Source organism: Acomys minous, assembly GCF_964271855.1.
Source record: "Acomys minous genome assembly, chromosome: 14".
Classification (NCBI taxonomy): Eukaryota; Metazoa; Chordata; class Mammalia; order Rodentia; family Muridae; genus Acomys; species Acomys minous.
Genome location: NC_140496.1, coordinates 60889611 through 60906496, shown reverse-complemented (window position 1 = coordinate 60906496; position 16886 = coordinate 60889611). Strand labels below are relative to the sequence as shown.

Sequence of the window (16886 nt, the reverse complement as noted above, 5' to 3'; positions counted from 1 at the left end):
GGGTATTTCGTGGTCATCTTTCTACCCTGGAATTTTCTACTCATCCAGATGAAGGGATACCTATTATATCTCATAGCCCAGGTGTCTCAGTCACCACCATAATCAGTATTTATGCCGCACAGCTCAAGGAAGAGGACAACTCACAGGCAATAATAGCTTTGAGGCCTTGATGTGCGCAGACATCTTCCTGTCCAGAAGCCAGGGCTCGTGGGAACTTGCCAGGAAGCATGAGCCTAAGTAGCCCCTCTCCTGGCTCTGGAGTTCTGAGGTATGTGGCCGTGGCCCCTGGACCCCTGAGCACCTGCTAGGCCTCCTACCATTTGGCATCATGTTGGGGAAAAGGGCAGATGAAGGCTACACATGGAGTTAAAAACTAGAGAAACGACACGCCTGAGAGATGAGCCCAGCCGGGCTCCAAGCTTTGAAAGCATTTGCACAGACATCCAAGTGAGCTGCTGACTAACCAGTGTGATGGTGGCAGCTGCACCTTAGCCACGGGGACACTTGGGTTTATGGAGGAACCGGGGGAGACCATGAGGAATTTAATCAACCCCCCGTCTCTTTCAGGGCTCCCCACTCAGGGGAGCATTTGGTAAAAAGGAAGGAGTGTTGGGAGTTTGTATGCCACAGCAGTCTGCTTTTCGTGGGCTCCTTTCCCTATGGCTATGCCCTAGGGCATTGTTCAGGTCACCAGAAGCAAAAAAGTGTCGCCCCAAGACCCATCTTTAATAGTCCAGTATTTCCAGCTACACAATGCTTTGGAAAGTGTCTCTAGGTTTGTACCACCTTGCTCCTCTTCTGTTCCTGGTTCCGGACACCCCATTCAGGACACATTTCCATGTAAGGAAAATACAGGCATAGCCACTTGTCTCATGAGCCTTCTTCCCCCAACTCCGTCCATTCCTATAAGGAATATCTGGCTAATAACATTCGGTAGGCTGAGTTCTTTTTGCAGGAATCAAACTTTCGCCAGCATCTGAGAGGCTAATCAGAAATCAGAGCAGGCTGCTCCCCAGGGTGCCTCGGGGAAGTGTTGTGGAGGGTTAGTGGAATGGTGGCCCCAGATGATCTTTGAGGTCTGGTCCTCTCTATGATGCCCTGAGCGCCAGGGGCCTAAAACCCAGCACTGCCTTCCTACCTCATTGTGTGGGAGTAATCAGAATCCAGCATTCTGTGCTAAGACGTCATCAGGCTTATTTCACGTCTACACGGTCAAACACTTAGCACCGACATCTCCGTCTCATAGGCAGAAAAGAGAGATTAAACGGCTGGCCTAGGAGTTGATCTCAGGCCTGACTTCACAGCCACTTTTGACCACTAGATACAAAGCAGTATAAACCAGAGGCAGTGGAGACAAAAGGGTTAACCCACCCATTCGTAGCATATTGGTCTTTACTACTGTTTTGTGCTATTTTTGTCATCGTGGATTCTGGGAAATAGGCTTAGATAGTTGATCCTGGGCTTGTTTAGATAAAAAAAGAATAGAAAGATCTTTGGTTTTAGAGGTCAGTGCTGTTTTAAGTCTAGAAGAGAAATTATGGAGCTCCGTTTTCTTTCCCTGTTGGTCCAATGGCAGACTTCTTTGGGTTTGAAGGCAATGAAACCTCAGCCTCCCAAACAGACGAGGCGGCACAAGGCGCCCTGGGCATTGCTGGTACCTGCTTCATCACCTTGGGCCAGACTCATAAGCTATATGCAAATTCATTCATTCACCGTTTTGCTCACTCACTCATTAATCCACACTTAAGGAATGCGTACGGTGTTTCATGCCTTGCTCCAGAGACTCTGCTGCAAAGAGGGCCCCTGCACGCACAGAACCCGGCCCAGATTTACCATGAGATCCCAGACCCAGGGAGGGAAGAGGTGAAACTGTGAAGGGAGAGGTTAGAACTGAACATTAAAAACAATCCTTTTGCCCAAACCCTCTGATTTACAGCAGCTCTTGTCATTACCTACGGCTTCGCTCTGAGCTCGCTCTCTAGCACATCAATCTGATTACAACAGAGAAGACCATGCTGGGGACTAGGGGCAGCAAAATCCTTTTCCCTCAGCCGCCTTGAGAGTCCTTAGTGGATTTCTGTCCTCGTGTGCACTTATTTTGGTATTAAAATGAAATCTACGTTTGGCTGTATTTGGGGGGAAGCTGGCTTGCTGCTGCTGGAGAGCTTTTTCCCATGTCAGCAGAGGTTCGTGAGGTTTTCTCTGTTGCATCTTAATGCGCGTCAGCTGCTTCTTGGGGAGGAAGACCTGGGGGTGGTCCTCAGTGAGGGCTACCGGGCTGAAGTGGGCACTGCAGCGACCACTGGAGGCTGGAGCAGGGACGTGAGAAGTTTTGTTTTGTGTTTTTTGGTTTTTCGAGACAGGGTCTCTCTGTGTAGCCTTGGCTGTCTTGGACTAAATTTGTAGACCAGGCTAGCCTCGAACTCACAGCGATCTGCCTGCCTCTGCCTCCCAAGTGCTGGGATTCAAAGCGTTGTGCCACCATGCCCGGCTAGGAGGATTTTCTCTTAAACCTCAGTTTCTAAGCCTCAAACCTCTTTCTCCATCTTCTTAAGGTGTCACTAGGGTCCAGAGGTTTTCTACTGGACCATCATCTCTCTCTTTTCTTTTCTTTCATTCTTTGCTATGGTGGGTACTGAATTCAGAGTTTTATTCAAGCCAATCCAATACTTTCTCTTGTATTTTTGTGACAGGGTCTCACTACGTAGCTCAGGCTGTCCTTGAAGTTGCTATTTGCCTAGCCTGGCCTCAAACTTGCAATCCCTCCTGCTTCTACCTCCCAGAAGCTGAGGGTGCAGGTAAGTGACACTGTTTGGTGTCACCACCATCATGCTTTTTCTGGCACTCGTAATCCTATTTTCAGGAAAATAAATAATGAATGGAAACACCTGGGAAAATCCTTTACTGTATTCTCAGTCAAGTTCAACTTCCCGCGTGGCTTCACACTGATAATCAGAATCTGTTGACGGGCCTCTTGGGTGGAGGTTTTGGAAAACAAGCCGAGCCTTTTCCCACACTCGGCATCCCAGTGCAGCCCCTATTGTCAGAGAAGTACCCTGGAAGGCTTCACTTCTGCACATCCCAGGGCAGTTTGAACTGACAGTCGGGGAGGAGCCTTCCAGGCCTCAAGCCACGGCTTAAAACACAGGTAAGTCCCCCTATGACAGCCTGCAACGTGTCAGGAAGGGTCAAACCTCCTGTGGCGTGTCAAACCTGCAAGTTTTTGCAGCTGCCTTCACACAAGCATCTCCCCATGGCTGGAACTGCACTAGATTTTTATTCTGTGCTGTGCTGCTAAGGGTAACAGGAGAGCTTTGCAGGAAATATTTGTATACAATGACACTTTGCTTTTCCAGCGCATTCACTCCTTTGGCTTAGTATACAGACTGTTGCCCTGGGCCTGGGTGAACCTGCGAACACTGACATTCTAACCCATATATCTTCAGTAGGAACTGGAAAGACTGCCCACCCTTCCCAGAATGACACTAATAAAAATAGGACCCACCCAATGCCTACGAGTGCATGGAATTGACCAGTGCACAGTATCAACACGCCCACCTCTCAGATTAAAAAATAACTGCCATGGTTTAGATCTTAAATGCTTCTCAAGGACATTGAAGCGTTGGTCCCCAGATTGTGGCACTAGTCACACGAGAAACTCTAGGCTCCTGGGGACATGCCCTTGAAAGGGATATTAGCACCTTGGCCCCATTCCTTCTCTTCTTGTTTCTAGCTGACGTGAAAGAATAGGCTCCCCTAACGGGTGTCATGATGCGACCACAGGCCCAAAGCAAGAGGGTCAAATGACTACAGGCTGAAACCTTTGAACCTGTAAGCCAAACGACCTCTTCCTCCTTCAGTTCAGTTATCACAGATCTATACCCACACAGTGGCACAGCATCAGTATAGAAGTCACATCTCACATAAGAAGGAGGCGGAAGAGGTAGAAAGAGATGCAGGCAGTTTGCCTCCTAAGAACAGTGCCAACTCTTGTCCTTTCTTCCAGAACACTCTCCTAAATCCTGCTGTTTGGACTTGAGGGAGGCCACACGATAAGCCCTGGGGTGAGAGAGGTGGGTACCTGAGTAGCCTGTGATGTCCATCGCCTTGAGATTGCGACACTTGATCACTGTGAGGGTGAGCCTGCCTGCTGTGGGCAGGTAGCAGAGGGAGAACATGATCTCTCCCAAGTCCACACTTTCCTGCAAAAGAAGAAGTTGAGAGAGCAGGTGAGGGCACTTGCTTTCTAGGCACGGGGGTGGGGTGGGGGGTTGGGGATGGGGGGGCAGAATTCTGGAGCCCAAAGCGTTTGCAACTGCAGTAGTGAACGGACTTAAGACCCAAGGTACGGGCCTCATTTGAGGTACTGTGAACAAAAGGCAACAATTATGTCCCTTCAAGTGATCACCTCTTCAGTGTTGTTTCTTCTTCTTCTCCTCCTCTTCCCTCCTCTTCATTGTCGTTATCTCTGTCATCGTCGTCATCTCCCCCAACTGGTCCTTGCTGCTAAGGATGATCTTGAACTTCTAACTCTTCCTGCTTCTACCCTCTAAGTGCTGGCCTGGCTTATAAGCCTGCATCACCATAATAGGCAGGCACTCTGCCAACTGAGCTGCACTCCAGCCTGTCCTTCTTGCTTTTGATCAGACTCTGACCATGCTTTGGATACTAGCCCTCTGTGTGCCACTGGCTGAAGATCCATGCTGGTTTGCATGCCCCTGCCCTGTTGCTGACCCTCTGACTTCCCGTCCATCCAGTCACGTGGTCAGAACGCACATTCCAGCTCTCGGATCGTCCTACTTCCAGGACATCTGCAACTCTTTTCTGCTCTGTTTCTCAGCTTATTTGTCTTTCACCACCCGGCCGCCTTGGCCCCAGGCACTATCTTCCTGTCTAGAAGTAGACGTGCAAGGAATTCATAGCCTGCTGAGGCCATGCTGCCAACCAGGCAGATGTACCCTGGCCATCCTGTGCTTTATGACCCGCCTCACATCCGGTTTGTCTTCTTCCCTAAAACACACACATGCTCTGTTGCCTCTCCTATACCAGAATCATCCCGCCTAGGGATCCCTGGAAGCTTCTGAGAGAGCAGAGAATGTCCCTTCCTAGAAAGTCGTAGCATCTTTCTAGAGAGATGGTAAGCTCGTCCATCTGTTGTATGAGATAGCACCTCGCCAGATTGCTTTCTCTGCCTGCTTATTGAAAGGGGGGGGGGGGGACAGAGAGCTTAGAATTCAAAGATGCTGAGCCATCTCCCAGAGGCAAGTTAGTGGGAGGAGGAGGTGGAGGAAGAAGAGAAGGTCAGAGTTTGAGGTGGTTCTGATTCCAGATGGAGCCTTCTACTTGTTCATTCACCCTCTCATTTATTCAGTCAAAAATATTTATTGAACATCTGCTATGTGCTAGGTGTTGATTTATGGAGAGCAAAGAGACGAACACCCCTATCTTCACAGAGCTTACATTTTAAAGGATATATATATATATCAAACAAATTACTCTAAAGTATTAATAGGGAAATAAGTCAGGGAATCAGGCAGAGAATGTGATTAATAAATGGCTGTGTGTGTCGTGGGGGAGTTGATACTAGTGGAATTTTTAGCCAGGTAAGGACTCTCTGACTACACCCATTTGTTCATTGGTTGATTCAGTTGTCTTTTCTCCTCCTCCACCTTCTCCTCCTTGTCCTCCTTCTTCATCTTCCTTCTCCTCCTCCTCCTCTTCTTCTTTTCATATTTATTCATTTAATTTCATGTGTGTGTGTGTCTAGTGCCTGTGACAGTCAGAAGAGGATGTCAGATCTCCTGGAACTGGAGTTACAGATGCTTGTGAGTTGCCATGTGGGTGCTGGGAGTCACTCAGGTCCTCTGCAAGAACACCAAGTGCTCGTAACCGCTGAGCCATCTCTCTAGCCTGGGTTGTCCCACTCTTATTTGCTGAGTGATTGCTGGAGGCATGTCTCAGGGTCGAAAGGATACAGTCCCCACACCCGTAACATGTACATAGTCGATTAGGGCATAACCAGTTCAAAGATGGTGCTAGGATTCCAATCTTTCTCAGATGGCCTCTTGTCTTCCTAGACCCTTCATCAAGGGAAGAAGACAGAGAAACTGCCCTGTGCTCTGGCACTGTGGGAACATCACCATCCCCTTCCATGGCTGGGGTGCATCTGTGTGGCCAGAGGGAGCATCTGGATAATACTCTGACTGAAGCAATGAGAAGTAAGCAGAACTCTCTCTCCTTACTTCCCTAAACAGAACTCTAAGTATGATCCTGCCCAAAGTTCCAGAAACTATTTTAGGCTCACTAAGTACAGCAACAAGAGCCAACACTGTGCTGTTTGCTTGCCTGCTAAGTCCTTTGCTGATTTCCCTCAGTGAGCCTTAGCGTAGCCCTGCAAGGTAGATGCTCCTGTTATGCCTGCCTCGCACTGGAGGAAATGAATGTTCCTTAAGTTAAGGACTTGCCTGAGGTTGCATGACTAGCAAGTACTTTAGCGCCAGACACTCATATGTCAATGTCCCTGCTTAGACACCTTCAACTCTTCCCTAGCTCAGCTCCTAAATCAAGACACTACGTGTAAGTTTGTTTGGGGGCTTTCAGCACCTGAGTTCTTTCTTATTTCCTCTTCTGTGTGCCAACCTCTGCTCCACATAACTTTAGTGACTTATGCCAAAATCCTGCTTGCTCTTCTTCTTGCTTAGACAATTCCACATCTGATGAGAAGCTCATGGGAGTCACCAAGTCAACCCGATTCCTCAGTTGTGCCCTCCCCTACCATGTAGTAACTAACCAAAGGCCCATTTGGTGTGGGGTCCTTGCCTTACAAAACATGTGTGCTTTGGAGACAGCAAGCAGCACACACAAGGGGCTGCAGATGCCTGTAAGGAAGGATGGTTGCCTTTCAGGCAAAAGAACGCTGGCAGCAAGGATTCGCTGTACCTATGTTACAAGCAAGGTAGGGCCTCGGGAAGACTTCTGGAAGGCCCTACAGCTCCTCTGACAAACCAAGGCTGCTGGCACCATGTCCCCATCAGTGGCATGCTACTACAGCAGGGTGGCTCTTTCATAAGCTACTTCTTTTAGGGACACAGAGCTGGCTTGTTTATGAGCTTGGGAGATTGGCTTTGGCTATGTGTTATCCATCAGGGTAAATGGAGGCTCTGTGAACAACTCTCAGGATGGCTCTCTCCAGGGGAGCACTGGCCCAAAGGACCCCCTCTGTTTGCAGGGCTGTCCTTTCTCAGGAGACTGTGAAGTCCTGTGGGTACTGGGCTGTGGTGCAATGTGGAATCCCAGGCCCTGTATCCCAGAGTGATGTTTGCTCTCTTTTGATGGCCCAGACAGGAACGGGAACAGGCCCAGAATCTCATCATGATTTAAAGAGGAAAAGAGTCTGGGGCTGAAGCCCAGTGCCAGGGGCTCCTGTTGTGGCCTGTTGGCAAGCTGGCAGCTATGATTTAGTGGGTTGAGCGGTTATTGTTCCACCTCACAGGCGGACAACATGGGTTTGGGTTATTTGCTAACGCAAAGTAGTTTAATGCTTAGTAAACTGAGAGGTGGGAGGTAAACAGCCAGGCAGGAAGCACCCTACCTGGTGGGAAGCGAGGCTGGGCCACAGCCCTCTCTCTGCTCTGACCTCTGACACAGGTCTCATCTCAATTCTCCACATCTCGCCAGCCTTTTATCCTCTCATTAGCAGTGTTTGAGGCTCTGGCCTTTAATAAAAGCCAGGGGTGACAGGGGCTGCAGACCAGCTGGTGCCTTATTGTTTTCATCTCCACCTGATGTCTGAGGCCACCTTGGGGCGGACTGGCAATGAGCTCCCCATGAGGGAGAGGTCACTGATGTCCACAAAGTGGCAGAAAGCAGCTCCGCCCTCCTCACCTAACCTAGGGCCCCCGATAGGGCTGGTCTGAGCTCACTAGCTTGAAGTCTTGGCTGAGGCTGGGAGGCGATGGGCCCGCTGCCAGGGAAGGGAGACTGGCTTCCGGGGGAAACCTGTCAGAAGTGCAGCCTGTCTTCCACCCACCAATGTTTCTGCCAGTAATAGCAGCATGCTTCAGGCTTCAGGATCCAGGGTGCCCAGACAACAAGATACTGTGAGTACATCCATGGCAATGCTGCTTTCATTTGCTCCACAGCTCGATGATCTATCCTGAAAGCCACAAGACCTAAAGAGATAATCTATTCTACCAACCATCATCTGCCGAGATGGCCCAAGATACTGAACTGGTGTCCACTGCCCACCTCAAGGAACCTAGCTAACGATCCTGGTTTGTAGTCTAAACTCTCTCAGCCCTTCAGCCTTCATAGCCCCCAAATGCTCTGCTGTTCGCCAAGGCTAATCGCGCTGTTTTCTAAACAGGCAAGAAGTGGCGTCAATGCCCCGAGTTCACCTGGGCAATCCAGGCCGAGCAAAGATGCTTGCCCATCTCTTAGAGAACACTTCCAGTCTCTTAGTCATTAAGTCGCTTGTCTGAATCTCTCATCATCATCATCAGCGAAGCTTCCGCTACACTTTCAGGAGAGCCAGGGGAGACCTAAAAGGCTCTTGGAGACACTGGCCAGGAAGTGCTGTTAAGTCACTTTGGGGCAAGGGGGCCTGGAAGGGAGGATGGAAGCCAAATTGGCTCTTATGGGTAAAGAATCATGCAGTGAGTAAGCCTTTTGCTCAGGCCTGAGGTACATGCACGAATCAGACATGGGAGCCGGGCTGAGTCCCCTGGTAACTGTGCCTTTCTCTTCACACACAGAACTTGAACACTAATTTGGAGGTGCCACGATAGACTCTTGTGTTCCTCACCACTATATGCCCTTTGAGAGCAGGAACAGGCTCTGGCTTTGCTTAGCATCTCGCCTTTCATGTCTAGCCCAGGGCCTGATGGATAGAAGATAAGAATATGGATTTTTGGATCAGGCAGCTCCGGGACCAAGTTCTAGCTCTGATTCATGAGTAACACAACTTACGCAACCGTCCGTAGACTTGGGGCTAATTCCTGGCCCACCTCCAGGGGTTATTGAAAAGATTAAATAAGGTGAGTCACGCATAGTGCTTGGCTTAGTGCTCAGTATGGATTCGCTGTTATAATTATTACTGTTACAGAAACTTCACAGTCTCCAGACAGAGACAGAGGAGAGGAAGACAGTCAGTGCTGCTTTGTGTAACAATACAGGCACGGTAACAGAGCTGTGGACCAGGTGTGGGAGAGTGGAGGGAGCAATAAACTCAGGCAGAAGTTTCAGGGCAGGCGTCCACAGAGGGGCTGACATTTGCCATGCTCTAGAGAGGTGAATAGAAGGCGCCTGTTAGCAGATGGAAGCAAGCAAGACCCTCCCAGGCATATGAGTCTGCAGTGCATGGAATTCACAGTGGGACGTGAGAAGTTCCACAGGGCGAGAGGGCGCAGCAGGGGCGGGGGGAGAGGGGGGAAGGATGGTGGTAAGACAGGAAGTAGCCTAGCTGAGGTGGGAACAGGAGCAGGGCCCATTCCCGAGTGCCTCCTGGCCCTCCCATGAGCCTTTGCCCTTGATTCTCTGCAGCTGTTCCTTCTGTTGCCAACCCACTCTTTACTGTTGCCTTCTCCGCTGGCACCGCACCAACGACCGACCGACCATTCCTAGGTGGGTCTCTACTCAACTCACAACTACTCAATGTGCGAGTGAGACTGGGTGACGGTAAGCCAAAGCTGAATCCCTCTGGGCAGGTGGTGTTGTGGGGGATGGAGGCAAAGCTAGATGAAGCCTGAAGCATCCAAGGGCATGAGGGAGCCAGTGACGGGCGACAGAGGACAGCGAGTTGGGTGAAGGCTGGAACAATCAGAGTAGCTTTGGAAGCTAAAGGAGAAAGCTGTAGCTAAGAGTGGAAAGAGGATAAAAAGAAAGAAAGAAAAGGGTCCAGGTCAGGAGCTTATGGGCCTGGTGCCTGGGGGGTGGGGGGCGCTGTGGCTTTGCCCTGGGTGTAGTGAGGAAGGAGGGAGAGGCTGTGGGAGGCTACAGGACACCTTGACAATGTTTAGGTGTCATCCCTGTGGAAAGCAGAGTTCCGTGGGGGGGGGGGGGGTGGTTGGCGGGTTGGCAGGGAGGCAGGGGAACAGAAGCCGGTGGAAGCTCTCAGCAGGCATGTCAAGAATGGACAGCCCAAAAGGAAGGGAGAGAGTGGCCCTAGATTCCCACAGGGTCACAGAGAAGCTGTGTTGACTTTCTCTTCTAGGTGTCCCCAGACCGTGAACCGTTCGCCCTCCGGATGGCACACGGTTCTGACCCACACTGTCTCTGGGGCTTCTGTTACCTTCCCAAGCCCTCTGCTCACCCATCAGATCTGTCCTTTCTGGAAGCAGGAATGTTCCTCTCTTGTTCAAAACTCCTCAATGGCTCCCCATTTCACACGCGGCCTGTGTAGTTGGGCAACCTCTTCTTCGAGTGAAATGTTATTCAGAGGCCCCCAATACATACACCAGGATGAACAGCGGCTCTGACACAGGGTCAAGAGCTTCCACCTTCAGCCTCCAGCGACCTCCTTGGAGCTTCTAGGGGTCAGTGTGATGACCACCTGTCAAATGGCATCAGGTCTCTTCCTGAGCAGGCCCTCACTCACCTTCCACCGTTTTCCCCCAGTTGCCCTACACTCAGCCACAAAACCAGAACATTTATAGAGAATTAACTACCTGCCATCCTGTCCTGAGTGCTTACATCCATTTAGCTCCACAGTCATACAAAAGCCTCATGAGAGGGGGGGTCTGTTAGTGCCCCCCCATACTTAGTTACTTAGTTCTGGTGCCATAATGAGGGACCCTGACAAGAGCAACTTAAGGGAGAAAGGGCGATTCTGGCTCGCAGTTCAGGGGAGTCACGGCATGAGGACCCTGAGGCAGCTGGTCACATTGCATCCACAGTAAAGAAGCAGAGGCATGTGTGCATGCTGGGGCACAGCTCGCCTTCTTCACTTTATGCGACCCAGGACCCAAGTCCAGGAGATGCTCCCATCCCCAGTTAAGATGTGTGTCCTCCCATACAGTCCCTCCCAGGCATCCCCAGAGGCTAAGCAACCCTTCACAGGTGCGCCCCGTGCCTTGTCACCTATTGACCCGTCAAATTTGTAATTAGCACACCCGGCTTCCTATATAGGCACTGAAGTCAAGAAGAAAGGGTGATACAAGTGGCCCCAGGACATGCAGCTCTCGATGACAGAGCTAGGATGTGAACTCAGGCTAAGCAGCCCACACTTTGAGCGCTGTACTAAAGGACCTCAATAGTCCCCATCCCTCAGACTTTCCCCAAATCTTCTGCGCCTCAACCTCATCTCTTCCTTCTTCCCGTCGCCTGAAAGGAAGCCTCAGTGCTTCTGTTTTGAGAGTGGGTTCCCATGACCCCTAGGTGACACGTGCCATAACAAGGAGGCAGGATATCTCTAAGATAAAAGCAATAGGACCTGGTGGCCCACTGGATGACAGGCAGGGCTGGTATAGAGGGACGTGAATGACACCAAGAACGCCCCACACCCGCGTGGCTGGCTTGGCTTCCTGCTGAGAGAGGAGAGAGCCAGCGTGGTGGGGACTCTTTCCCTGGGTGGCAACTGGGACGCCTGCTGTGAACACCAGGGGGTGGGGGATGGGCTGATTCCCCGCGTCCCTCAAGCCTGGGTTTCCAAGGCTCCAACAAGAAAGCAGAGGGTGGCAGAGGTGGAGAGACGCTCTCTATCTGTTGTGTTGCTGACTCCAGTGGCTCGGGGTTGCTTCCTGCTGGATGGTGGGGCAGGTTCTGTTTGTTCAGAATTCCCTGCCTTGCTTTTCTCACAAGTGCTTTTCTGCCCCTGAGCCCTTGCAGTGTTATGAATAAATGATCAATTAGAACAGAGGTGCCTCAAAAGCAACTCAATACTCTCTCGCTTCGGCTTCAGTGTGGATGCCAAGAGCTTGGGATGGCTGCGGAGGAGCCAATGACTCATGGGGAGCAGAGACGCAAGGAGCAAGAGTGAGGTCACCCAAGCCGTGCTGGGATCTTAGGGGACCCACTGAGAGACTAAAACACATCAGTGGATGGCAAATATTTGAGTATCTGGACATCTCGAGGGACACCTAGGAAGCTTTCTTAGCCTCCCCTTTGAACTTGCCGTTGGCAAGAGGTTCAGAGTTCCACACATGCTGTTATTTTTAGACAACCGTGTTGATCCGGATCATAACTGGGGAGGCAGCTCTCTTCCTAATGACTTTAAGAAGGTGGGCAGAGATGTGAGAGGGGGGATATGGATGGAGCATGGGAGGAAGGGGGCTTGAGGAGGGCACAGTTTGGGGGAAGTTCTGGGAGGCAATGCCTGCTAAAGGCAGGGTTTGTAGCACAAGATGCATTGTCCAAGAGAGGCTGAGGCACCGGGCACCCCTCAGATCTGCTCTTGCTACTGGTTTTTCATTAATGACATAGGGGGTGGCAGGAAGGAGTAAATGGCAAATTAATGATGCTAATGATGAGACTCTGTCTTCATTTCTTGCCTGCAAGCTGTCCTGCCAGGAGGCTGTCAGACAGCTGTCAGTTTTCCTAGGGAGGACGGTGGCATCTCAGCAGTGAATGATCTCAGCTCTCTGTCCCTCACTGGGCTGTGGTGACAGGGTCTGTTTGCAGGAGAATAAACGCTCTGGCCCAAGTAGATAGTCCCCTAGGGTGGCTGAGCAATGTTTCTGCAAACAAAGTTGCCCTGGAGGTGGCTAGAAGACAAAGCTCTGGTCTAAGACAAAAGTGCATGTTTGATAGCTTCTCTGATTCCAAAGTCTCTTTGGAGATCTGGGGCAGGCACCCTGAAGGTTTAGATGTTTACCAACTTCCTGTTTCTCACAGTCCAGAACCTCCTAGTCTTGCTGAACTTCCTCTCCTCTCCTTCCTATTTTATGGGCTACTCCTGCCCAGCTCCTCTGTGGCTTCTCCTTGAGACCCTGGCCCTGCCCCCGGGGTTCTCACAGTCACCCAGGCCTGGGATGTCTTCTCTCAGGCACCCATAATGCGAATGCCTGCCACCATAGTCATGACTCCTGGGTGTGGGGGGTCCTCCAGACATCACTCCCAGGCTCTAGACCAGAAGTTCTCACCTGTAGATCAAGACCCCTTTGGGGGTCAAATGATCCTTTCACAGGGGTTACCTAGGGTCATCTGCATATTTACACTATGATTCCTAACAGTAGCAAAATTACAGTTATGAAGTAACAACAACAACAACAACAAAATAGTTTTATAGTTGGGGAGCACTACAACATGAAGAACTGTATTAAAGGGTCACACACAGCGTTAGGAAGGTTGAGAACCACCGCCCTGGACGGACCTATCTAGCGTGCCTGGTGCCTCACAGAAACCTCGGAATTCCCAGTGCTCAAAGTTGAGCTTTCTATCGTTCGTCTACATTTTCCTGTGTTTTCTCCCCATTGGTAAGCGGCTCTTCCATCTGCCCCAGTGCTCAAGCCAGAAATGAGAAACCATGGCGAGCCTCACTTCGTCTCTTCCTTACATTGAATTCTTCATCTGTCTCCAAATCTCATCTCAAGCTCCTCTCTCCTATGCCTGCTTGCCTGCCTCGTTTCCCTCTACTCCCTCCTGGGGCCAGCTACTCTTCAAAATGTGGAGAGGATTACCCCTGTGCCGGCTAACCCTCCAATGCACCCCCTGTGTTGTGGTTTATGTGATGTGACCCCCCCCCAATAGACTGGTGTATTTGAATACTTGAACCCCAGGTGATGGCATTCTTTAGGGAGTCTGTGGAACTCTTAGGAGGAGGGCCCTGAAGGAAGTGCGTTGTTAGGGCGCAAGCAGCCCAGGCTCTCTGCTCCTTGGTGGGGGCCAGGTTAGAAGCAGCTGCCGTATGCTACCCCCACCACAGGAGCAGCCGGCTGCCTTGCTTTCTGTGCTGTGATGGATGGTATCCCCTCAAACTATAACCCCAAGTAAACTCTTCCTCTCTTGTTTCTGTCAGATCTTTTGTCACAGGAATAAGAAAAATAACAACAGGAGAAAAGCTGCAAACTCTTATCAAGACCAGCAGGGCCTGCATGAATGGCGCTAACACTTCAGGGCCTTGCTCTTCCCATGACCCAAGGCTTCCTGTCTCAGGACTCTGCATGACTCTATTCCTTTCTGGAGCATGAGCACAAGGGACATGGACTTAGTGGGATAAGAGAAAGGTAACAGAGGTGTTTGCGCGCAAAAGGGAACGAGACACTCGCTCTTGGTTTTAAGTCAGCCCCAGAGAATGGCTGCCCTTTAGGTATCTTCCTTGCAGCCGTCTCATTCACCTCACCCTAGTGCTGACCCTATGATTTATTCACCACTGTATTCCTAGCACTGAGCACCTGTCTGGTGTATAACACACGCTGCCGCCAAGGATTTGTTTACCTAACGAGCAACTCCACATTGCAGGGCTCTTGCCTGGCTAAGAAAGGGACAGAGAGACCAGCTGATAAGCGGGCTGGGCATGCAGCTCAGTGCTAGAGCACTCGCCTGGCAAATAGAAAACTCTGCATTCAATCTTCAAGCAAACGTAAATAGAGTTGTTGAAATGTAATAGTCACTTGTTTCAGCTTAGCTCTTGGCTCCCCAGGAGTGCTGGCTAAGAGAAAGCCCCAGGGTAGAGGCTTGTAGGTGTTTCTCACCAATGGCAAGACTTCTGCATGAAGGTCACTTCAAGAGGTGTGGTCTTGGGGCCGGCAAAATGGCTCAGTGGGTAAAGGCATTTGTTCATTGAGTTTGATACCTGGTACCTAAGTAAGGGTGGAAGGCAAGAGAAACAATTCTACAAAGTTGTCCCCTGGCCTTCACACACATGCTATGACATGGACATGCCCATAGACATCATAACACACACACACACACACACACACACACACACACACACACACACACACCAAATGACTTTTTTAAAAGAGATGGTGGATTGATTTCCAAGTGGGATCTAAGATCTATTCTCTCTGAAGGTAGGTCCTTGGTGCACAAATTGTTGATGAACGTATATATCCTCAGTTTGTATAGGAAGGAAGAGACAAGCTTCTGAAGCTGCCCCATTCACACTCTGTGCCCCATTCACACTGCTGCACAGAACCCAAGCCATTAGACACCAAGGCAGAGCAGAAGTGATGTGCGTAAGTGAGTCTCTCCTTTGTTGCGCTTAAGCAAGAGTTCTGATGATTGACGACTCAGCTGGTCCTGGCCCATGAGCAGAGCTTCTGTATCACCCTGTGCACCGTGAGGCACACCAGGGAGTTCATTTGTGGTTCACCCAAGCTTAGAGGGTTTAAAGGTAATGATGCTTAACTACTATGATTTAATTATTACAATGACTCCCAGGTGCACTTCTTTGATGGGCAGCATGGGCAGCACTTGGCCTTTACCAGAATTACCTCTCACGAGTGGGCGGGGCCAGAAGTCTGTGTTCCAGCAACCCTTGGCAATTCTGGGAACTAACAACCCCTAGTCAGAGCAGTGGTCCTCCACCTTCCTAACGCTGCACCCCTCTAATACAGTTCCTCCTGTTGTGGTGACCCCCAACCATAAAATTATTTTTGTTGTTGCTTCATAACTGTAAATTTGCTACTGTTACGAATATTAATGTAAATATCTTGGTTTTTTTTTATGGTCTTAGGCAGCCTCTGTGAAAGGGTCATTTGATGACACCCCCCCCCCCCCTGCCTTGAGCAGTTGTGACCCAGAGATTGAAAACCACTGAGTTAGAGGAACCAACTAAGTAAGGACATTCCAGCCAGCATTTCGATGTTTCTTCTACTTTTTGTTTGTTTGTTTGTTTGTTTTGGTTTTTTTGAGACAAGGTTTCTCTGTGTGGCCTTGGCTATCCTGGACTCACTTTGTAGACCAGGTTGGTCTTGATCTCACAGAGATCCACCCGCCTCTGCTTCCCTGAGATTTACTGGGAATTTATAGGCATGCCACTGTGCCCGGCTTTCTTCTACTTCTTTTTAACCTCCTCCCCCTTTTAATGATAAAAATCAAAGTCAAGAAAGAGAGAATTTACAGTCATGGAGCATCAACTAGGGACCATGCCGAGAAATTAATATGTATTCAGCTCATTTCACTCACAGGAGCCTGTTCTCACGGGCACCTTGTCTTGGGACTCGGGGAAGTTAAATACCTTGCTAAGGCCTGAGCAGTGCATTTGGATTTGGTCTCAGGTGTTAACTCTGAAGGCCTGGTTCTTTACCATCCTTGCCAGTCTCTGCTAGCATTGCCTAGATTTCAGCCTCCCTCACCCTGCACTCTGCCCCTGGTTGATAACGATCCTGGGGTGCTAAGGACCCAGGTAGATGACATTTTTTTTTGTGTGTGCTCTGGAAGCAAGAAGCCCTAGGCTTTTCAGGACATTAGTTCTCCTTCTGCCTGCCTTTGCCTGTCTCTTCTTTACAAGCGACTAGTGTAGTGTCACCCTGTGTTTCAGACTGCAGGGGACTCGTCTCCTGGTCACTTGAACAGCTAGTGTGGCACTCTGGCTTCAGCTGTCATTTCCCACGAAAAGCATATGAGATGGCATCATTTTCTCCGGTGCCAAGTTGTTCCTGCGGTCACTGCCTCATTTTCAAGGAGGAAGGGGGTGGGGTGGGGGATGAAGGGAAGCTTCTAGCAACCAGAAGAACCCGAGTCAGAGCTGGAATCACTGTGTAGTAGCTGCGTGGAAGGAACTGGAGCACTCTGCACAGATCTTCCCACCTGAGCTGTTGGGGTGCAGCTACGGACATTGTGGTGAGGAAACCCACCTGAGGAAGGAGTTCTGAGCAAGTGTCGCTTCCTCATCTCCCACAGAGCCGGACTTGGCTTTCTTAGGTTTCTGAGGTCTTGAGGCGGGACAAGGACACGGGGTCTGCCATCCCTACAGGCTTCTTGGGAGAGCCGAAGGTGTCAAACCC

At 50.3% G+C, this 16886-nt stretch overlaps 1 protein-coding gene across 4 annotated transcripts in view; it reads right to left on the bottom strand.

Annotated features, from left to right (window-relative positions):
• The window catches only part of SYT6 (synaptotagmin 6), a 61969-nt gene that overhangs the window by 11150 nt on the left and 33933 nt on the right, over positions 1–16886 (bottom strand). For all 4 annotated transcript variants that reach the window (XR_014774602.1, XR_014774603.1, XM_084757369.1 and 1 more), the window contains exon 4: positions 4082–4202. Coding sequence is in view for 2 of the 4 variants with exons in the window: in XM_084757369.1 (XP_084613495.1) it covers positions 4082–4202 (121 nt within the window). In the remaining 2 variants the exon portion in view is untranslated. The remainder of the gene's footprint in view (positions 1–4081; positions 4203–16886) is intronic.